General features: G+C 41.7%; 1 protein-coding gene across 2 annotated transcripts in view; it reads right to left on the bottom strand.

The window, feature by feature from the left end:
• TULP4 (tubby like protein 4) overlaps positions 1–21855 on the bottom strand; it is a 158604-nt gene that overhangs the window by 69792 nt on the left and 66957 nt on the right. For both annotated transcript variants that reach the window (XM_012646853.1, XM_012646852.1), the window contains exon 2: positions 7054–7182. In XM_012646853.1, the coding sequence (XP_012502307.1) occupies positions 7054–7182 (129 nt within the window). The remainder of the gene's footprint in view (positions 1–7053; positions 7183–21855) is intronic.

Raw genomic sequence — 21855 nt, 5'->3', positions numbered from 1 at the left:
GTCATTTTTTCTTGTCATTATCTCTTAAATACAGTATAAAAGTTATTTACTTAGCATTTACATTGCATTATATAAGTAAATCTAGAGATGATTTAAAGTATATGGGCGGTTTATGCAGGTTATATGCAAATATTAATACTATGTCATTTTATATATCATGGAATAAAGCATCCATGGATTTTGGTATCTGTGGGAGGTCCTAGAACCAATCCCCCATGGATACCAAGGGACGACTGCATGTGTGTGTATATATATATTCATATAAAATATGGTATTTATCAGTTTTTGGCCTTCTTACCATAAAATTTCTCTATAAATTCTAGATAGAATTCTTTTATCAGTTATGTGTACCACAAATATTTTCTCCCAATCTTTGGCTTGCCTTTTCATTTTCCTAACAGTATCTTTCAAAAGGTAGAAGTTTAAAATTTTTCTTTAATGCAATAACTGAGAACAAAAAAGAAGAAAATAAAATTTTTCTTAATTTTTATTTATAATCGACATATAATAACTGTATATATTTATAAGGTACAATGTGATGTTTCAATGCATGGATTCATAGCATGATTATCGAATCAGGGTAATTACCATATTCATCACATGAAACATTTATCATTTCTTTGTGGTGACAACATTGAAATCTTCTCTTCTAGCTATCTTGACAATAACAACTACATTGTTATTTGCTATAGTCACCCTACTGTGTGACAGAACACCAGAACTTATTCTTCCTAATTATAACTTTGTACCACTAAATTCTTGATGAATTCCCACATCAATTTTTTTCTTTTATGGTTCATGCTTTCTGTGTCCAATCCAAGGAATTATTGCCTAATTCCAGGCTGCAAAAATTTCTGTATGTTCAGCTTTTACACTTACGTCTACGATTCATTTAGAGTGTGTAAGGTGGGAGGTAAGAACCAAGGTTTACTTTTTAAAATACATTCAGTTGTTTCAGAACCATTTGTTGAAAAGATGATCTTTTCCCCCACTGAATTACTTAGGCATCTTTTAATTATCTTTGCTTACCTTGTAATCTCTCCTTTATCTATAGTTATGCCCAACTTTTCATTAATAAAATTCTTTTTTGTTTTTCCAAGACACAGTCTTGCTCTGTTCCCCCAAATAGAGTGCAGTGATGTCATCATAGCTCATTGCAACTTCAAATTCCTGGGCTCAAGTGATCCTCCTGCCTCAGCCTCCCGAGTAGTTTTCTATTTTTAGTAGAGACAGGGTCTCACTTTTGCTCAGGCTGGGTCTCAAACTCCTGAGCTCAAGTGATCCTCCCTCCTTGCCTCCCAGAGTGCTAGGATTACAGGCGTGAGCCACTGTGCCCGGCCATAAAATTGTTTCTTTTTCTTCTCTTGATCAGCTGTGCCAGATATCTTTCTATATTGTTAATTCTTTCTAAAGAACAAATTTTTGGATTTTGTTGATCATTATCGTATTATTTTTTTCCCTACTGCATAATTTCAACTTTCATTTTTATTATCTCTTCTTTGTTCTTTCATTGGATTTACTTTGTTGTTCAATTAGTAACTTTTTAAGGTAAATACTTATCTGACTAATGATCACAGTTTTATTGCTTTCTAATTTAAGTAATTAAAGATATACATTTCTCTCATATCACCACTTCAGTCACATTTCACAAATTTTGATATGTAATGTTTTCATTATCATTCAGATCCAAGATTTTATAAATGTCTATTCAATTTATTCTTTAAACCACGAGCTATTTAATCATACATTTAAAATTTTCCAAATATGCAGGGATTTCTTTGTTATTAACTTCTAGCCCAGATGCACTGTGTTCACAGATCATGACACCTGCCACTGGAACTCTGCTGGGGCTTTTCTGATGCCCTAAAGCAAGGATTGGCAAGCTATGGGCCTGCAGGCCAAATCTGGCCTATCATCCATTTTTGTATAACCCACAAACTAAGAATAGTTTTAAAAGGTTGAGAAAAAAAAAAATCAACAGAAGATATTTTGTTATTCATGAAATTATATAAAATTCAAATTCTAGTGTCCATAAATCAAGTTTTTAATTTCATCAGTAAAAAATTGTTTGGAAATTTGCTTTCTCTCATTATATAATGCTAACATAACATTTAAAATCTGTGATATTATTAAATATATTACCGTTTAGGCAATAAGAAAATAAATGAACAAACACCAAAAGGAAGTTTTGGCTGTTTTCTTAGCCAGGGTTATGAGTTTATGTTGTGCGGTTAAGTAATGTCTCTACCATGAGAATGGCATCGAGTTGTGAGATAGTTCTTGTCTTGTTTTTTTTTTTTTTTTCCTAGAGTAGAGAGACAGGGTCTCACTGTGCTCAGGCTGGTGTCAAACCCCTGATCTGCAGTTATCCTCCCACCTCAGCCTTTCAGAAAGCTAGGATTACAGGTGTCAGCCAGCGCGCCTGGCCACGAGATAGCTCTTGAATAGCTGGTCTGAGATTACTAAAACAAATTGTTTTCTCAGATAAATTCAGAGCCTGGGCTTTATTGACATTATGTTCAAATCAATTATACTATCTAGTTTTTCTCAAGAACTTAAAACAACATTTTTCAGAGATAACACATTACATTCTGGAATAAAATTTAGAAGTTCTTTCATTTTGTAAAGATAATGCTATTTATTTACACGCATTTTACCTATGTATCTTGGAAAAGATTTGTACTAAAAGGAAAAACATCTTTTTAATAGAAGGCTAAAATATACAGTTTCAATAAAAAGAAGCTCCACAGAGATAACAGCAATCTTATATCACAAAAAGTAGGTAATAGAGGATGTTGACATGAACTAATTGGGTTTATTATTAGGTCAGCTTAAAGTGATAAGAATATATCATAACTGGAAAAACAGGGAAAACCAAGTATGAAATACTGGGGGGAAAAGCGGCAATGCCCCTTCTTCTGGTTGTTTCTCAGTGGCAGAGGGTTGCAATGCCCTGTTTACTGAAAAGAGTGATCAGACGTGAATTAATTGAAGCTGAGTGGCAGGCTCATCACGCCACTGCCCGAGGCAGCTTTTCATCAGACTGTCTTGGAGTGTGTGTGCCTGGCACAGCCGTCCTCGGTAACTCATGGTGTAAAATAACGCATGCACTATTCCAAACTCATTTCTGAAATAAAGGACTCACAATCATTTCCTGAAAAAGAAACTTAAATCATCTCTTAGCTTTTGCCCAATGTTTGATTACTTTGTGACAATGAAAGGCATGCCACAAGGATTGCCTGTCATTTCTTCTAAAAAGGAGCATTTTTCTCTGAGCTGGTTTCAAGGTTGCTCCTCCTCCAAGCCACAGACCGTTCCCACCACCAGATACTTTTTCAGGTACACAGAACCACCACTCCCTTGATCAGTGATTCATCATCACCAGTGTGTCATGTCCTTAATATTCAAATAAGATTTGACTCCAACTCAATTAAAAGCAACCAACCCTGCCAAAATGCCAGCGTTTAAATGACAACAGCTGCTCAACTCATTCTAAGATTTGAAGAATCAGAGTTCCAAACAGCAAAATTTTGTAAGAATCTGAATCAGATCACAATCACAGCGATTACCTTAGTCAAATTTGGTAGGCACTTGTGAGATTCTGGGTGCTTCCAGATGGTCTGTGGTCCATGTAAGCTCATTTGCCTCCAGGTCTGAATTCATCCTCCCTTTCCTGTTTCTAGTACGTGCATCTGCTCCAAATTCTCAATGGAAAGAAATGCAAGCAGTGTGATGATTGTATGGGGTTGGTGACTGCATGGCTGCTATATGGAGGTGACAACAGGCCCCTACTGAGAGGGGCTTCTGCCAGGAGAAAATCATGTGACTGGTGGTGGTGCTGCCTGGCTCATGGGGCAGGCCTCTCTAACAATAATACGGTCTGAGCTCTTCTGGATATATAGTCATACATCACTTAATGATGGGGATGTTCTGAGAAATGCATCATTAGGCCATTTCATTGTTGTGTGAATATCACAAAGTGTACTTACACAAGCCTACTACGCACCTAGGCTATGTGGTACAACCTACTGCTCCTGGGCTACAAACCTGTACAGCATATCACTGTACTGAATGCTGTAGGCAACTATAACACAATGGTATTTGCGTATCTAAACATAGAAAAGGTACAGTAAAAATACGGGATAAAAGATAAAAAAATGGTACACCTGTAGAGGGCACTTACCATGAATGGAGCTTGTAGGACTGGAAGTAGCTCTGGGTGAGTGAGTGAGTGAGTGGCGAGTGAATGCGAAGTCCTAGGGCATTACTATATGCTACTGTAGACTGTATAGACACTGTACATCTAGACTGCACTAAAGTCATAAAATAATATTTTTCTTTCTTCTATAATAAATTAACAGCTCACTGTAACTTCATTACTTTATAAACTTTTTAAATTTTTTTTAACTTCTTGACTCTTGTAATAACACTTAGCTTAAAACACGAACACACTATACAGCTGTACAAAATATTTTCTTTCTATCCTTATTCTATAAGCTTGTCTGTATTTAATTTCTTTTTTCTTTTTTACTTTTTAAACTTTTTTGTTAAAAACTAAGACACAAACACACATATTAGCATAGGCCTACACAGGGTCAGGGGCATCAATATCACTGTCTGCCTCCGCATCTTGTCCCGCTGGAGGGTCTTCAGAGACGTAACAGTCATGAAGCTGTCATCTCCTGTGATAATAATGCCTTCTGCTGGATACCTCCCAAAGGACCTGCCTGTTACAGTTTCCCGTTTTTTTTTTTTAAATAAGTAAGAGTATACTCTAAAAAAGTATAGTATGATAAATGTGAGTAACATAATCGTTTATTATCAAGTATTATATATTATACATAATTGTATGTGCTAGACTTTTATACCACTGGCAGCACAGCTTGTTTACACCAGCAACACTACAAACACGTGAGTAATGCTTTGCACTTTGCTATGACAGCTAGACGTCATTAGGCGACAGGATTTTTTCGGCTCCATTATAATCTTAAAGGACCACCATCATACAGCAGTCTGTCTTGACTGAAATGTTGTCATGTGGCACATGACTGTACTATGAACATGTGCATTTCTGCCAAAAGAGAAAATAGTTTCTGTCTGGGAACAAGACAGTGTCTGGAGCATTCTGGACTCAAACAAACTGGTGTTTGGTTTCTGGCTTATCATCCATGAACTTCCTTGGACAAGCTACTGAACCTCCTGACCTGGATTTTTCTCTTCTACTAACCAAGAATAACAATATTTCAGAATAGGGTTCCTATGGAGATCAAAAGAAGTAACACATGAAAAAGCCAAGCACTTGGTTGGCATCTGTCCTAGCTCCCCCTTCCCTGTCTTTCATCTGAGTAAGGATTTAAAGTCCTCTGGCCATCCTAAATATGAAGACGCATCTCACCCCTCACGGGGCCTTTCTAGGTAAAAGAGTCCTGTGCTTTGGTTAATGGGAGAATTACAGCACTTTAGAGACCTGTATGGGCAAACTTAAAGAGGTCTCTATGTCACAAAAAACCGTAAAAGTTGCTACCTCAAGGCCTAAAACTTGTCTTTGGTGACAACCTAGGGCTACTGCTCCGAGGCAGGGCAGCTCTGCGCTAGGATCTGTGAGGTGGCAGGCCCTGTGATAAGATGCAGTGACAACTGCTAAGTGCAGACAGTACTACGAGTGCTTTCCGTATACCATCTCACTTAATCCTCACAGTGAGTCTCGGAGGCAGTATATTATAGTCCCTATATTACAAATGAGGAAACTGAGGCACTGACAAGTTAAGTATCCCCAACACAGAAGTTATGAAGTGAGACTTTTGGCCGATGTTGTCTGACTCCAGAGTTCATGCTTGTGACCACGAATCCACCCTCAAGGTGACGAAACTTCTCATAGTCGTGGAGATGTCCACACTGCAGCTCTACTGCAAGGAGGCCAGTTAGTGGTCAAGGGCAGCTTCTATCACTTCCTTTTCTCACTCCACAGAGGCATGCAGGAAACTGATAAGGCCTTATCAGAGTCAATTAATATTATTACACTTACCCTACCAAACAAATAAATAAACTCATACAAAAATGCTCTGTCTTTACAAAGAAATAGGTTTGTCTTCTGTGACAGCATCTTAAACTGTTAGTAGGTCCTCAGCCTACTAACAGTCACTGACCATAACAGCTTCATTCCTTGCAATTTTATGTCGCTTGACTGGTCTGTATCTTTCAAACTTGAGAAGCTCACAGCTTTTTTAATCAATGGGTGGGAGAGGGGAGGATGGGAATCCAGTGCCTTAGAAGTGTATAGAAAGGCAGTCACTGGAAAATCATTCTGAGAGAGTCGAAATAGTCAAGAAACTTCTCATCAATTAACATCCCTGGAGGCCTCAGGTTCTTAAGTCATAGTTTTGTCAAATCCCCAGGACGGGAACTGCCTGCTCTGACGTGTACAGAACATGTACAGAACATGAGAAGAAGAGTGCCATGTATAGAAGACTCCGTGGAGCCTTTCTGGAAATAGCACAGCTCAGTCCTCAGCACGGAGACAAATTTTATCAGAAAGGAAGAGCTGAGAGATGACAACAGGTGGCCACGCTAATTGAAACCTGAGAGAAGAATGTGTTAAAAACTCTTCCCTTGGTGAGCAGGTTGTGAGAAACAATCACGTAAAGCCCTCTGGGAGAGAACTATGAAGATTACAACACAGGGAATATTCCTCTTAACAGGAAGCAAAAAAGTGATACGCCAGAAGCACTTCAGAGGACCCAAATTTAACGTGTAATCACAACACTGAAGGGTAAAAAATGGTTTCACAGATCTAATTAAAGTTTGAAACTTGGAGAGTTTTCACAACAGCAGCATGGTTGAAGAGAAAAGGATGTATGATCTTGCACTCTCTCTTTTTATCTAGTGACATATTCAAGAGAAACGACAGGCAGGATTCTAATTTTATTTATTTCTACTCCACCTAGTTGTGGGGAGAGTTTTCAGCGCTGTGCAATGCTAACATGTTTGCTCTTGATATTTGGTCCAGCTTTCTTTACCCAGCAGTCTTTTGTTTGAAGAGGTGCCGCCACTTACCTGAGCCCCTCGGTCGTTGACCAGTTCCACAGACCACCTGCCTTCGTACTGAATCCACACAAATATTCCTCCATCTGCATCACATGTGGCCAGTTTCTGGTATGGCTCATTCCACCTCACCAGCACAACCTAGAAAACCAAGAAGATATTTACCATAGGAGATAAATCAGCAGGCCAAGGTTACGTCTATGAAGTGATCAGACTTCAAGAACTAATTAGCATGCAGTCTGTCAAAGGAGAAGACTGGGGAAGAATGTGGGGACCAGTGGAGGGGCAGGCAGAGCCCACACGCGACAGTCCCACAGGGAACCACGCCTATGCATACGGCTTCCTGACAGTAACACGCACACTAAGGTGCTCGCTGCCATACAAACAAAGAGAGGACCCAGAGCCCATCTGTACCCAGCACCTGCCTCCTGCAGATGAACCTTCATCTGCTGCTCCTGCGTGTGGGTAAACTATTTTCACACAATTCACTACATATTTGAATCAGGGTTCATTCATCTAGCACAGAAAGAGGAAAGGGTGAGTCCCACTTAATTTCGCTTTTCTCCTAAATCAAAATTTTCTACATATTTTCTGGACGACCTTATTTCTTAAGAGTTCAGCATCTAAATATGACCAATTTTGAAAAAAATACACAGTTGAAACATCTAAGTTGTTTATCACAGAGGAAACATGAAGAAATTATAAATTTCAAAATTTGTGAGTATAAGAACTTTGTTTTTAAATTTGAGAAATTCTGAATCTAGACAAATCACTTTCATCTTCCTCAACTATTACTTCCTTGTGTAAACAAGCAGAAACTCCGGTAGGTGGTTTGTGAGAACAGGTAAATGCGGGAACAGTCTGAGGGCAGCCCTCACCGAGCCCAGAAAGAGCAGTGAGGGGACAAAGCTTCTGGGTGGTCCTGGGAGACCATGGGCCTCAAGACCAATACCGTGAGGTTCCCATGGTGAAGTTCCCTGAGCCTGTCCCCAACTGGCCTGTCTTGGTGATCGTGATGAACCAATTCAGACACTCAGCATGCATTTAGTGTGTTCATGCTATGTGACTAATACTGCGTTGGAGGCTATGAAACACCCCCACCGCCCTCAGGTAAGTTCCAGCTGGCCAGTCAGAACATCCACAGACACGTGGATACACACTGTGTGTCAATAAAATGGGGACTATTGTTCCTTAGCAAGAGCACTCCTGCTATTAAAGAAAGATTCGAGCCCTAGTCTACTCCCAGCACTTTGCACCTAATAAACTAATCGTAATCATTATAAACATGGGAGACGGGTGTAAACAATTTCCAAATTCTAACTTATATTCGAAAATATAAAGTGAGGCTGAGGACTGACGGTCAAGGACCAGCCCCTCCTCACACCATCTGTCTAAAGTACATATTTCCTGCTTTCAGACCAACGCATAAACCCCACTACTTCTCAAAGTGATGCTATGGACACACCTGAGTTTAGGTCTTTAAACTTGCTTCCAGGGCACCAGAGAGCTGCGAGAGACCTCTGAGAAGGATCTGATTTAGTCTGCCTCGAGCAGCCTTGGTTGGCCACACTTGGTGGTATCATACTGTAAAACGTATAACAAAATCCTCCAATTTTCCAAGAGGAAAGAAATTATTACCCACTTAAAATGTAAAGAATATCATAGCTCTTTTTAAAAACTCTGCAAAAACTGGAGGAAGCTGTGAGGTTGCAATCTTTTGAGACCTGGCAATCACTAGTTGAACGTAACCTAGTTGACGGCTCACCACGCTACAGGCAGTATGCGTGGGTGCGGACAGCCGTAGTCCTCTGTGGAGCCCTCCTTCCTTGCCCTGGTCACAGCTCAGCCCATGTAGCACTTGCACAATCCACTGTCACTGTCAGCTTGTGCCCACGACCCCCAGCAGATCTGTGCTGCTTGAGGAAGGGGACAGAGGTGTGCTCAGCTCTGAATATTGACACAGCAATTTTGAATATATTGTGCCAAACGATAATATATAATTAGAAGATATTCTTATAACATCGTATCTTTGAACTATAAATGGTATTGAAAACTATTTCGAGTAGGTTAGTTTCCAACTCTCAAAGGCATTTTAACAATAGCAAATACTGCTGCCTGCCTATGATAAACCAGACACCATTAGGTGGTGAGAACAGAGATTAAGACATCTTTGTCCCTGTGGAGTTCAGCGGACTGAATGGACATAATGCCGTGCTCTACACGCAATCACAGAGCTGTGAACACACACAGGAGGGGGCTCAACGCAGGTGGAGAGGAGGGCAACAAATCCGGATTCATTTTTCTAGTCTAGTTAGTAAAATGCTCTATTGAGATTACTGATTTAATTTTTTTAAAAGTTGAACCAATAATAAAAGTCTTTAAATTACATGGAATGTGTCATATAATTTACAATTTCCAAATGGTCAATAAAAACCAACATCATAGACTTCTTCCAGGTCCGACAATGATTTGGCCCAAGTACTACAATCCACAAATGTACATGTGGCTACAATTCGGTCCTTAAAAAATACACATTAATTATTTAAGCCCACACTCATTCATGCACTTCAAATGGCACCACAGAATGGAACATGATATTCATGACTGGTCGGTATTTAAATTATTTCCTTACATCTACTATGAGCCTCTTTGTAAAATAATATTTGATGACAGGGTGTCATATCCCAGAGGATAGAGGCTAATCACATTATCTATATTTCCTCCTTTTTGCCTTTAACATCCACCAACAACAAACCTGTCCTTCGTGAAAACAGGCTGCACAGTCACGGCATGACACAAAAGAGCAGAGACAAAAAATAGTTTTAAATTTTTTCTAAAGTTAAAGATTTCTTGGTCTTAGGACAACACAGTCGCTGTCATTGGATAAACGAAATGTTCACTGACTCAACTTCATCTTTTTAAAATTCTTAATCAGTTGAGATGCAGCAGTAAATGGAAATGTGGCCCCCACTGACCCACGTCTTTGAGTTCCAACTGGTCAGAGACAGAAATCCTCCTCGTGATTCTCGGTTTAAAAGCAAAGCCAAACTGCTAATGCTGTTTCTCCGGACTAGCATTCTCATTTCCTCTCCCGTCTGCAGCTCACAGCTGCCTGCCTTATCTCCCAGCGGCCCACTTCCTGCTCTCTAAGTCCTCCCGTCTACTTGGCAACGTCAGGGCATACCAGCCTGCTGAGGAATTACCAACTGGGGCCAGCTGCGTTTCGGTCGCCCAAGTTACGTGCCAGGGTGCTATGGACTTGCCCAGGCATCCTAAGGTGGAGCTTTTCTTCCCTTTTAAAGGCAAATGGGTTTACTGTGGGCACCAAAGAACATCTACGCTTAGGGTGTTAGCTGAAGGCGTGTGTTCAGCTAAAAAGTCAGAGTAAAAGCTAAGTTTTGACCTAGGCCTTTGATTTTACAAAAAAATGCCATCCTGTTACTCTCTCCAGTTTGTCCCAGAAATAGGGCAGAACTGCTGAAAGCCTATCTAGGTTGTAATTTAAGGCCCTAAAATAAGTCACTTCGCTTCCTATACCTAGAATTATTCTTATGGAGAGCAAAACAAGTATCAGCCCATCTCAAGGATGTTCATTTTTTGATGCAAGATCCCTCCGAATGGTGTTGATAGACATATTTATACAGCAAGCCACTTCAGCGAACAACCAGTTATCACCAATGTCCAGAAAGATTTTCCTCAACCTAAAAAGAATGTAATTTGAGTGACCACTAAACACAAATAGCTCAAATAAGAAATCCCTGTGATTATCATCACTCAGTTCCTCTTATTCTGTGATTTATTAAGTGAAACAGCAACAACTTCGATTGTACAAGAAAAACAAAATGATTGCCAGTTTAGTTTTAGATACATTTAGTCATTTTAACAAAGAACCAAAAGCATCTTGAAACAGAGGCTGGAAGACATTCATTGAGAACAACGGTTCTGCAGACTGCTGCACGATGTCCCGGAGAGTCAGGTGCGGAGAGGGCGGGCCCTGGGTCTGGCTGCCTGGCCCGCCTCCTGGCCCCGCCACTCCCCCACCAGCTGCACAGCCGTGGGCAGCTAGCGAAGCCCTTGCTGCCCCTATCTCCTCCGCCAACGCGGGCCCTCGCAGCACACCCTTCACGGAGCTGTGAAGAGTATCGTGAGAGAGGACGTGACAACAGTGCCAGGCCGTGAACATTCAGTAAATGAGAGCTCTGTATTAATCTGTGAACTAAAAATTCCAGAAGATAAAGACTGGTTCAGCACAGCACTTCCTTGTAAAGTTTCCTTTTCTTTGATACAGATGGTTTGAAAGTTAACCCCCCTTTCCAGACCCGCCTCCTACCATTGGCACCCCCTACCCAACTCTGCACCCCAGAAGCCAGCATCACCACATGCTTCATGCCACCTCTGGCTGGGAGTACCCTTCTGCCCTGGACGCCTGGTGGGTGACTCCGTCCCTGATGTTCCCAGCACTCCCTCCTGCTCTGACTGTGGCACCTTCCACACAGAGTTCTGGTGCCTGGGTATCCTGCACTGGCTCCTTCAAAGGTTCCTCACCAGATCGAGAACTTCCTTGCTTTTGTTCTCAGTGCCCTGCTGAGTGCCAGGTACAGAGCAGACATTCAACAAATCTTTCTAAACTGAACCATTCTTGAAGGACAATTAATCATATTTCTATTCCCTTACTCTTTCTCTCAAGAGTAAGATGTTAAAACTGGTACAAATGAGGCCGGGCGCGGTGGCTCACGCCTGTAAACCTAGCACTCTGGGAGGCCGAGGCGAGCGGATCGTTTGAGCTCAGGAGTTCGAGACCAGCCTGAGCAAGAGCGAGACCCCGTCTCTACTAAAAATAGAAAGAAATTAATCAGACAACTAAAATATATAGAAAAAATTAGCCGGGCATGGTGGCGCATGCCTGTAGTCCCAACTACTCGGGAGGCTGAGGCAGGAGGATCGCCTGAGCCCAGGAGTTTGAGGTTGCTGTGAGCTAGGCTGACGCCACGGCACTCACTCTAGCACGGGCAACAGAGCGAGACTCTGTCTCAAAAAAAAAAGAAAAAAAAAAAACTGGTACAAATGAGATTTTGGAGGAGGGGGTGGGGGAGAAGGGAGAGGTAACAGCTTTGTTGAGACAAAATTCGCATACCATACAATTCACTCATTGGAAATGTACAATTCAATGGTTATTAGTATATTCACAGAGTCGCACAACCATTACATTTTAAAACATCTTCATCATCCCCTGCCAAAAGTCCCACCCCTTCCAGCTATTACCACTTAACCCCACAATATTACTCCCCTTCCTCCACCCTAGGCAACCAATTTTCCTCTCTTGTGGCTATAGATTTGCCTATTCTGGACATTTCATATAAACGGAATCATACAATATGTGGTCTTTTGTAACTGGCTCCTTTGCCTTAGCATGTTTTCTAGGTTACCTCCTTTATGTGGCCATCTATTGTACGGATAGAACAGAGTTTGCGTATCCATTCATCAGCTAATGGACATTTGGATTGTTCCCACCCTTTTGGCTATTATGAGTAATAATGCTATGAACGTTTGTATACAAGTTTTTTGTATGGACATACGTTTTCATTTCTCCTGGGTATATGCCTAGGAGTGGAGTTGCTGGGTCAAATGATAATTCTGTTTAACTTTTTTTTTTTTTTTTTGGAGACAGAGTCTCACTCTGTCCCCTGGCTAAAGTGCAGTGGCGTCATCATAGCACAGCTCACAGCAACCTCAAAGTCCTGGGCTCAAATGATCCTCCTGCCTCAGCCTCCCAAGTAGCTGGGACTACAGGTGTGTCACCACGCCCGGCTAATTTTTCTATTTTTTGTAGACATGGGTTCTCGCTCTTGCTCAGGCTGGTCTCAAACTCCTGAGCTCAAGAGATCCTCCTGCCTCAGCCTCCCAGAGTGCTAGAATTATAGGCAGGAGCCACTGAGGCCGACCCTACATTTAACTTCTTGAGGAATTCCCAGACTGTTTTCCAAAGTGGCTGTACCAATTTACATTCCCACCAGCAATGTATCAGGGTTCCAATTTCTCCACATTCTCTCTAATACTTGCTGTTATCTGTTTTTTAAAAATTATAGCCATTCTAGTGAGTGGAAGCAGTTTGACCTGCATTTCTCTGAATGCCAGTGATGCTGGGCATCTCTTCATATGTTTGTTGGCCATTTATATATCTTTTTTGAAGAAATGTCTATTCAGATCCTTTGTCCATTTTTAATTGAGTTGCCTTTTTTATTATCAAGTTGTAGGAGTTTCTCTTCCTAAGCCCTCTGAAACACTGACTACATTTGGGGAAAAATTTTGTATTTTATTTCCAGGTAATCAAATTTATTTCTTTCATTTCAATGTTCACAAATCCAGTTCTCATTCATTCATTTAATTCAATTTGTTGAAAATAGTCCATGAATGAAATGGTCCAGAGACAGTAAAGGAATTCAGAAAACACAGGTCAAGGTTAGAGCCCTGGAACCCAAGGACTATGGTGTCTCTAGTTTTGAACCTGCACGTGCTGGGGGACGACTTTCCAGTCCCAGCTTCTTTAGGACACTTCCCAGGAAACTCACAGCTACAGGTTAGTTACTTCCTGCTATTTTCCAAGCCTTCCGGTTGGAAAATAATACATCACATCATGCTCAATCACATGTACTCTTCATTGATGTTGCAAAGCACCTTACCACCATGAATTAGCATTTCCCCCATCATTATTTCCTACTAACTCTCAAGTAAATACTTTTGGTGTGTATACAGTAGTCATCAGTAGTTAATTTAGAGCTGAAACAGACATAATAAACCACTCTATCTCACAGATGAGAAAAGTTAGGTTAATGAGGTGAATGACTCGCCTAAGGTCACACAGCAGGTGCAAGGCTGGGTCAGGGTCCAGGCCAGAGCCCCTGTCTTCTCTCTCCTGTTCAGGGTACCCCAGCCAACCAAGCTGGCCTGTGCTGTCAATCACTCAGCCAATTGAAGCGGAGGACGCACACACATGGAAGAGATTCCCTGACCTCCAGGAGCACCTGGCAGAACACTGACAGGAACTTGCCCCATTTTTTTTCTCTTTTAATAAGTATGTGGTCTTGCTGTCACACATCTGTAATGCAAAAATGGCCTAGAAACAACTGTATCAACAAGTGCTAGTTCTGAGACAACAAAAATCACACTAAAAATAAATAAATTAAAATGTTAGTGATGGTATATATAAACAATTATTATTTGAACTTTTCTATACTTTCTGATTTTCTCACAATGAATATATTCTACTTCTACCTTCTCATACTTCTGAAAAAACTATCACTTGACGGTGAATTTGAACAATATATTTTAGCAATAAAAAAAGTTTTCAAGTCATTTTTACATATATTAGCTTATTTTATCTTCACAAGTATCTTAGAAGGAGGTATTAAATATTACCGTTACTATAATCTCATGTTACTGATAAGAAAAGTGAAGTGAGAGACGGTTAAAATCTCTCCACAGATTTAATAACTTTGAAAAGTTTCGGCAATATTTATGGCATACATAATAAAGAAAAACTCACCAAGAAGTAGTCTCACTCCACTTAAGAAAATATCACCAGTATTATCAAGAGCCCTGTGTACCCCTCCCAGACCTCAATCCTCCCTCTTCTGAGAAAAAACCCACTGTCCTGGGTAGTTCATGTTTTTAATTCATACATATTTTTATACTTTTGTCATACACACACACACACACACACACACACACACATATTCTCAATACACTATTTTGTGGATTTTTCTTTTTATTTTAAATATTACTGAAAAATTTTAATATATACCAAAGAAGAGCAATTGGGTTGGTAACTTTTTGTGTACTCACCATCCAGCTTAAAAATTATCAACATTTTCGCATGCTGTAAGCTTTAAAGAATTCTATGTATTCTTTGACTCAGCACTCTGTCGTGAAATTCATCCCTGTTGACAAGTGTGGCTCTAACTCATTTATTTTCACTGCTGCATAGTCTTCACTGTGTGAATATGCCACAATTTATTTATTCATTCCCTCACTGGCAAACATTTAAGTTGCCTTTTCTTTCCCTGCTGTAATAAATATATATTTTGCCTCTGTCCCCAGTTCCTAGACAAAATTCCTAAAACCCTTCGAATCTCCAGAGTGGTAAGAGCGTGCTTTGTATGCTAGTGGATGATTGGTGGCTGGGGGGCGGGTGCTAAAAAGCTTTGGGATGGGAGCTGGTTGCCAGAGGAACCAACTGTGTCATCTGAGGGTTGAAACTTGCAGCCCCACCTCTGACCTCTGGAAGGGGAGAGGGGCTGGAGACCGAGTTATAGCAGTACCCTCTTATCTAAGGTTTCGCTTTCCGCTGTTTTCAATGGTCCAAAATTTTAAAAGGAAAATTCCAGAAGTAAACAGTTCACAAGTTTTAAATTTTGAGTTGATGTGAGTAGCAGGATGAAATCCCCCAACATCCAGCCTGGGATGTGAATCATCCCTTTGTCTAGCGTATCCACACTGTAGAAGCAACCTGCTTGTCTGTCACCTCGTAGCCGCTGAGTTATCACATCAACTGACACAGCATACACAGAGTTCAAGACTATTCACAGCTTCAGGCATCCCCTGGTGTTTTTGGAATGTATCCCCCAGGGATAAGGGGGGGGGACTACTGTCATCCCCAATGGCCAGTGATTTCATGCCGGGCTGGTGAACACACGGAGGAGCTGGGAGGGTGGCACACCTGGAGGGGCATGGAAGCTCTGCCATTGCTCTCTCCCTCCTTCATACCTTACCCTATGCATCTCTTCCATTTGCCTTTTCCTGAGTTGTATCTTTTATGATAAACTAGTAAGTAAAGCACCTTCTTGAGTTCTGTGAGTCATTCTAGCAAAGTATCAAACCTGGCTGGGGGGAGTTGTGGGTACCCCCAACTTGTCACCGAGTTGGACAGAAGTGTGGGCAAACTGGGAACCCAATTTGCGACTGGTGTCGGAAGCGGGGCAGTCTTGTGGGACGGAGCCCTTAAACCTGCGCAGTCTGTGCTAACACTGGGCAGTTAATGTCAGAACTGACTGCAGACACCCTGCTGCTGCTCTGAGAGTTGGAGAATTGGTTGTTGGTGTGGAAAAAACACACACATTTGGTGTCAGAAGTGCTGTGCATAAGAACAGACTGTGCCTGCTTTCACTAACAATGCTGTTATGAATATTTTGCTACAAGCCTCCTTGTGAAAGTGTGAGAGTGTTTCTCAGACTACATACTTAGGAGCGGACTGAATGGACTAAAGGCACATGCAGCCCTGCTTCTGCTGGCCTTGGACAGGTTACTTTCCAAAGTGACAGGAACAGTTTACATCCCATCAGCAGTTTGCCTTTGCCTTATATCCTAATTGCAGTCAGTACTGCCAGATTTTAAATTTTTTTTCTGTCTGATGGGTATAAAATTATTTCATATTCTGCTTCTAATCTCTATGTATCTCCATATTCGTGTATACCCTATTGGTTTGGAACATCTTGGTCCATGCTCTGCTCACCTGTGCTTAAGCAAAGAGACCCCCAGCTCCTGGACATGCCCTCATCACCCACCTTTCCTCCCTCCACAGCTTCCTCAGGAGGAAATCTGAGCCTCATGTATGCAGTTGTCATTACCAGGTACCTGCCATAGAACCAACACGAGGCCCTCTGGGGGGCTCAACAGCCATGCCCTCCAGACGCACGTCCTACAGTCAGGAGTCCTGTAGGAATGGGACATATTAGGAAGGTGGCTATTCTGGCTGGCAAAAAGATGTGATCAACTGAGGGTAAATTCTCATAATTCCTGATGCTCTCCCTCTGCATTTCTTTTTGCCCTCCTGCTATGGCTTGAAAGTGAGCCCCGCAGGGCCCGTATGCCTGGAGAGCTCCTGAAATGGGAGGCAACACCCAGGCTGCAGAGGGGCGGCTGCAGCTTAGGAGCAATGGGAAAAGAGGCTGTCAAACCCACACAGCTAACCCTGACACCATTAAATTAAGGGGCTTGGGGCTGCTCCAAGGAGGATCTTGAGTTAAGCCCTGAAGTTGGTACAGGATTTCCTGCAAATGTCATGTCCTCTGTGAAAACGTCTCCCAGCTCTCACTGGCAGAACTACCTGCTCCTTCCCTTGTACTCCCAAAGCCCTCTGCCTGCAAGAGGCATGGCCAGACCTGGCAGAGGACGTGGCTCCTCCTTTCTGACAGTCACAGGCCTAAGAGCGGCTACTGGAATAAGAGGGCATTGAGAAGAGCACTCCAGGTGGAGGAGGAGCACCCACAGGGAGGGAGCTCAGTGTCACCTGAGAAGAGGACAATAACAGTCTGAACTAAGTAGGAGATTGTATTCTGGGAAAAGGAATAATAGTGACTAATATTTACTAAGGCGCTTTTCCTCACTCGTGGTAAACCCTCTCTATTTGGTGTCTTCAGTCAGGTTCCCTGAAAGCAGAGCCTGAGACCGGGGTTCTCGCGCACTGAGTGGTTTATTGAAGTTTCTCCTCCGAGCCCTCTGGAGAAAGGCAGTGAGGGCGGTAGATGCGGCTGGGATACGTGACACCTGCTCCCGCAGCCCCAGCCCACGGAGAGCTCGCGGGTGACTGTACCACTTAGTCTCACGTGGAGGCAAGGGGCAGCCTTTTGTGCTCCTGTGAGCCAATCCGGGGCTGCCAGCCACGTGGCAGAACAGGGTTGGGGGTGAAAAAGGGAACCAGGTGGCAGGGGTGAGCCCTAGCACACAGTCACAGCGGCTGGGGGATGGGTAGACACAGCATCCACTGTGCTTGTCTTCCAACGCCCCCTCAACCTCCCCTTTTCTACATCTTCGTCTTCCCACACTCTAAATGTTAGAGAGTTCCAGGGCTCTCTTTAGTCTACACTGATTTCCTGGTGATCTGATCTACCCCGCCCCCCCCCCGCCTTTTTTTAAGAGACAGGGTCTTGCTCTGTTGCCCAGGCTGGAGTACGGTGGCATGATCATAGCTCACTGCAGCCTCAAACTCGTGGGCTCAAGCGATCCTCCTGCCTCAGCCTCCCGAGTAGCTGGGGCTACAGGTGTGTATCACTATGCCCAGGCTAGTCTTATCTTTAAATCCAACGTTTAACCATCTAATGAACACTGATGACTTCCAAATTCTTATCTTTAATCTTTTAACTTCATATCCCACCCAGTATCTCTACTTGGCATCTCTACTTGGATGTCTGACAGGCAAGTCAACTACTCACATCCCTGACTGTTTTCTCATGATTCACTTCCCCCCATGGCTGCTCCTCCAGTGTTCGCCTCAAGGTTGAGGACCCATACCTGCTGCACAGAGTCCTGGGCAGCTCTCTTTGGTCTGCAGATGCTCCTCAGGCTCATCAGCCGTCTGGGCATAGACATGGTGCTGCCCCCAGACTAAGACAAGGCTCCATGGAGTGCTGGTGTTCCCTCTGTGGGGGTCATTAAGCAATAAAGACCGTGAAAAACTCAGCTGATGCAAAAGAGATTACTCTTGGCTTGACCTTTACCACCCCAACTCTGTTTTGACAGTGGTTGAAATACGTAGCTCCTACACGCTTTTTAGATATGAGCCTAACACTCATAAAAAATTCCCTTGCCTAACTACAAACTGTAAGAGACACTCAACGAAAGGATTTGTGTTTGTAGACACTGATGTACCATATGAATACTAACTCTTTGAGCTATTATCAAAGGATAAATGACTTTTTAAAAGTTTCTAATGAACTTTAAATTTTAGAACAGTTTTAGATTCACAGAAAAATTGTGAAGACAGTACAGAGGCCCCATATACCCTTCATCTAGTTTCCCCTATTATGAAACTATTAATCTCTTACATTAGTATGGTGTATTTGTCACAACTAATAATCCAATATGAATATATTATCACTGACTAATGTCATACTTTATTCAGATTTCCTCAGTTTTTACCCTATGTCCTTCTTCTGTCCTGGAATCTCATCTCCGATACCACATTATATTTAGTTGTCATGATTCTTTAGGCTCCTCTTGACTGTGTCGGTTTTTCAGCAAGATTCAGGGGGCATTTTGAAGGATGCTCCGCAATTTGTATTTGCCCAATATTTTTCTCATGATAGACTGGGGTTACAGGTTTTGGGGCAGGAAGACCACTAAGGTGAAGTGCTCTTCACATCATGTGTCCATGGTACGTACCAGCAACATGACTTATTAGTGATGCTAACCTTGAACACCTGGCTGAGGAAGTGTTTGTCTGGTTTCTTCACTATAAAATTACACCCTCCTCCCCTTTCCACATGATACTCTTTGGAGGAGTGACAACGCACAGCTCACACTTAAGGGGAGGTGAATTACGCTCCACCTCCTTGAAGGTGGAGCAGCTATGTAGACTGTAACTCTTCTGCCTGAGAGATTTGCCTATTCTTCCCCATTTATTTATTTTATCTGTACGGAGTCATGAATATTTATTTTATAGTTTGGGTATAGTCTAATACAATTTTATTTATTTTCTTGCTCGAATTGCTCCAGCTTTGGCCAGTGGAGTTCTTTCAGTTGAGTCTTGTGTCCCTTTGACGTATCCCCATAATTATGTGTGCCTTTGTGCTCTACACCTTACTTTCTGACAGTACAAGATGCTCCTGCTTAGTGTAGTCCCACTCCAGTCCCTGAATTAGATGTTTCTCTGTGGACTCATAGTTCTGTTTATTGAAAGATGGTATTAGAATCAAGATCTGGGCACTAGGTGTGCTCCTTGCAACTGAGGTGGGTAAATGGTTTTTGACATAAACAAATTAACATGTTCTATGATGAGCCCAGGACATCTTGTTACACCAGAAGGTACGGCAAATGTCAAAAGACCTCTGGAACTAATTGAAGATGTTCTCACTGACCAAGGATGAGACAATTTGAGCATAAAAAAAATTCATATAAGGCATGGAGGCAAGTATGCTAAAATTTATGTATGCTAAAACCCATGAGTCCATTATGGCATTAAAAAATAAAATTCTCACTTTAAAGAATGGTATAGAGCAAACTTACTAGTCTGAAAACCAGTAAACACCGGGAAAAAACACAAACCCCACATTTATCCTATCATTACTTGCAAACAGTATCCCATAAGAACCAAACAGTTGATGAGGCAAATTTTTTCTTTGTGTAAGTATACCAGTCAATACAGAAGGAATAATGAGATTAGGATACCATTTTGCAACTACCAGTGATGCAATGTTCCAGGCAATGACTACCAATGACCGCTGAAATCACTACGTGGAGGGTTGATGTGAATGTAGCATGAATCAAATTGACAAGCCCTAAACTCAGTGCTCAATTTTAACATCACAAAAACAATCATATATTACATACCTTCTGATGGAAGCGCCTGAGATAATCTCAAAACAATACCCTATACAAACTTGAAGTTGCTAGACCTAATCAACTAGTTCACAAAAAATACAGAAGACAAAACACACTAATCAACATCATGGGACACAGGGATGTAATTAGAAAAACCCATTTATCTTATAGACTCTCTCATGCTCTGGATTTTTCTAATGCAAGGAAAACAGAGATGTTTTAACCTACAGATTCAACCTCTAGATTAAAAGAGATTTGATTGATAGCTTTAACCTATAGATTAAAGGAGATTTAAAAGACCTATCAACCTAATGCAATGCATGGACTGTGTCTGGATTTCTTATAACCAAAAACTAAGAATCAACCAATTTTTTCTAAAAGGCAAAAGATTTGAATAGACCTTCCACCAAAGAAGAAAAGAAGATATACAGATGGCAAATAAGCACATGAAAGGATGCTCAACATCATTAGTCATACAAAAATGCTAACTAAAATCACAATGTGATAACTTCACACCTATTAAAATGGTTAAAATTAACTTTTGTGAATGCTTAGCACTCGTATGTTCAAGTCCTGGTTTTTCTTAGTTGATCCTGTACTCCCCTAGAACAAAGGAAATATAATACCTGTTCCCCTGATATACATTTCATAAGTATTAAGCCAGGTCTAATAATGTTGTCCAGCAGAAAGGCTAAAGATTTGGATTTTACCATGTGGGTAATGGGAAGCCACTTAAGGCTGCTACTCTTTTTAAAATATGTGTACTTTAGGTTGGGCACAGTGGCTCACACCTGTTGTAATCCTAGCACCCTGGGAGGCCAAGGCAAGAGGATTGCTTGAGGTCAGGAGTTCGAGACCAGCCTGAGCAAGAGTGAGACGCCATCTCTACTAAAGGTAGAAAAAATTAGCCAGATGTGGTGGCATGCAACTTTAGTCCCAGTTACTTGGGAGGCTGAGGTAGGAGGCTCACATGAGCCCAAAAGTTTGAGGTTGTGGTGAGCTATAATGACACCACTGCACTCTACCTGGGGTGACAGAGGGAGGCTATCTTAAAAAAAAAAAAAAATGTATACTTTATATAGATAGCAGATAATTATGATACATATTATATAAGAACATTCTTTTTGAGGCTTACAGTTATATTTTAGTTAGTATCCATTCAATCATAAGATTCATTAGAATCTAACACTTCTTAGAGCCAGGCAGTGCATCTCAAAGAGGGACAGGGGAACATATCAGAATCACAAGATTTGGGAGTGGGTGGGAGAGATGTACGAGAAACACTGGTGACCTATAAGTCTTTGTTCCAAAGGGAGCAATGCTTCCACCAGGAGACAAAACGATGATTTAAATGAGCTGGAAGTTAAGCCAGCAGCCCAGCCTCTTTGGGCTCCTCATGCCTCTGAGTCAACAGGCCAAGAGGGGAGTTACGTGCTGGCTGGGGTGACTGATCCTGTTACCTAGGGAAAACTGGACTGCTACTCCACAATGGAGGTAAGA

This window comes from Propithecus coquereli, unplaced genomic scaffold (assembly GCF_000956105.1).
Source record: "Propithecus coquereli isolate 6110/MARCELLA unplaced genomic scaffold, Pcoq_1.0 Scaffold25, whole genome shotgun sequence".
Taxonomy (NCBI): Eukaryota; Metazoa; Chordata; class Mammalia; order Primates; family Indriidae; genus Propithecus; species Propithecus coquereli.
Note: the sequence above shows the minus strand (reverse complement) of the source record. Positions and strands in the feature narration are given on the sequence as shown.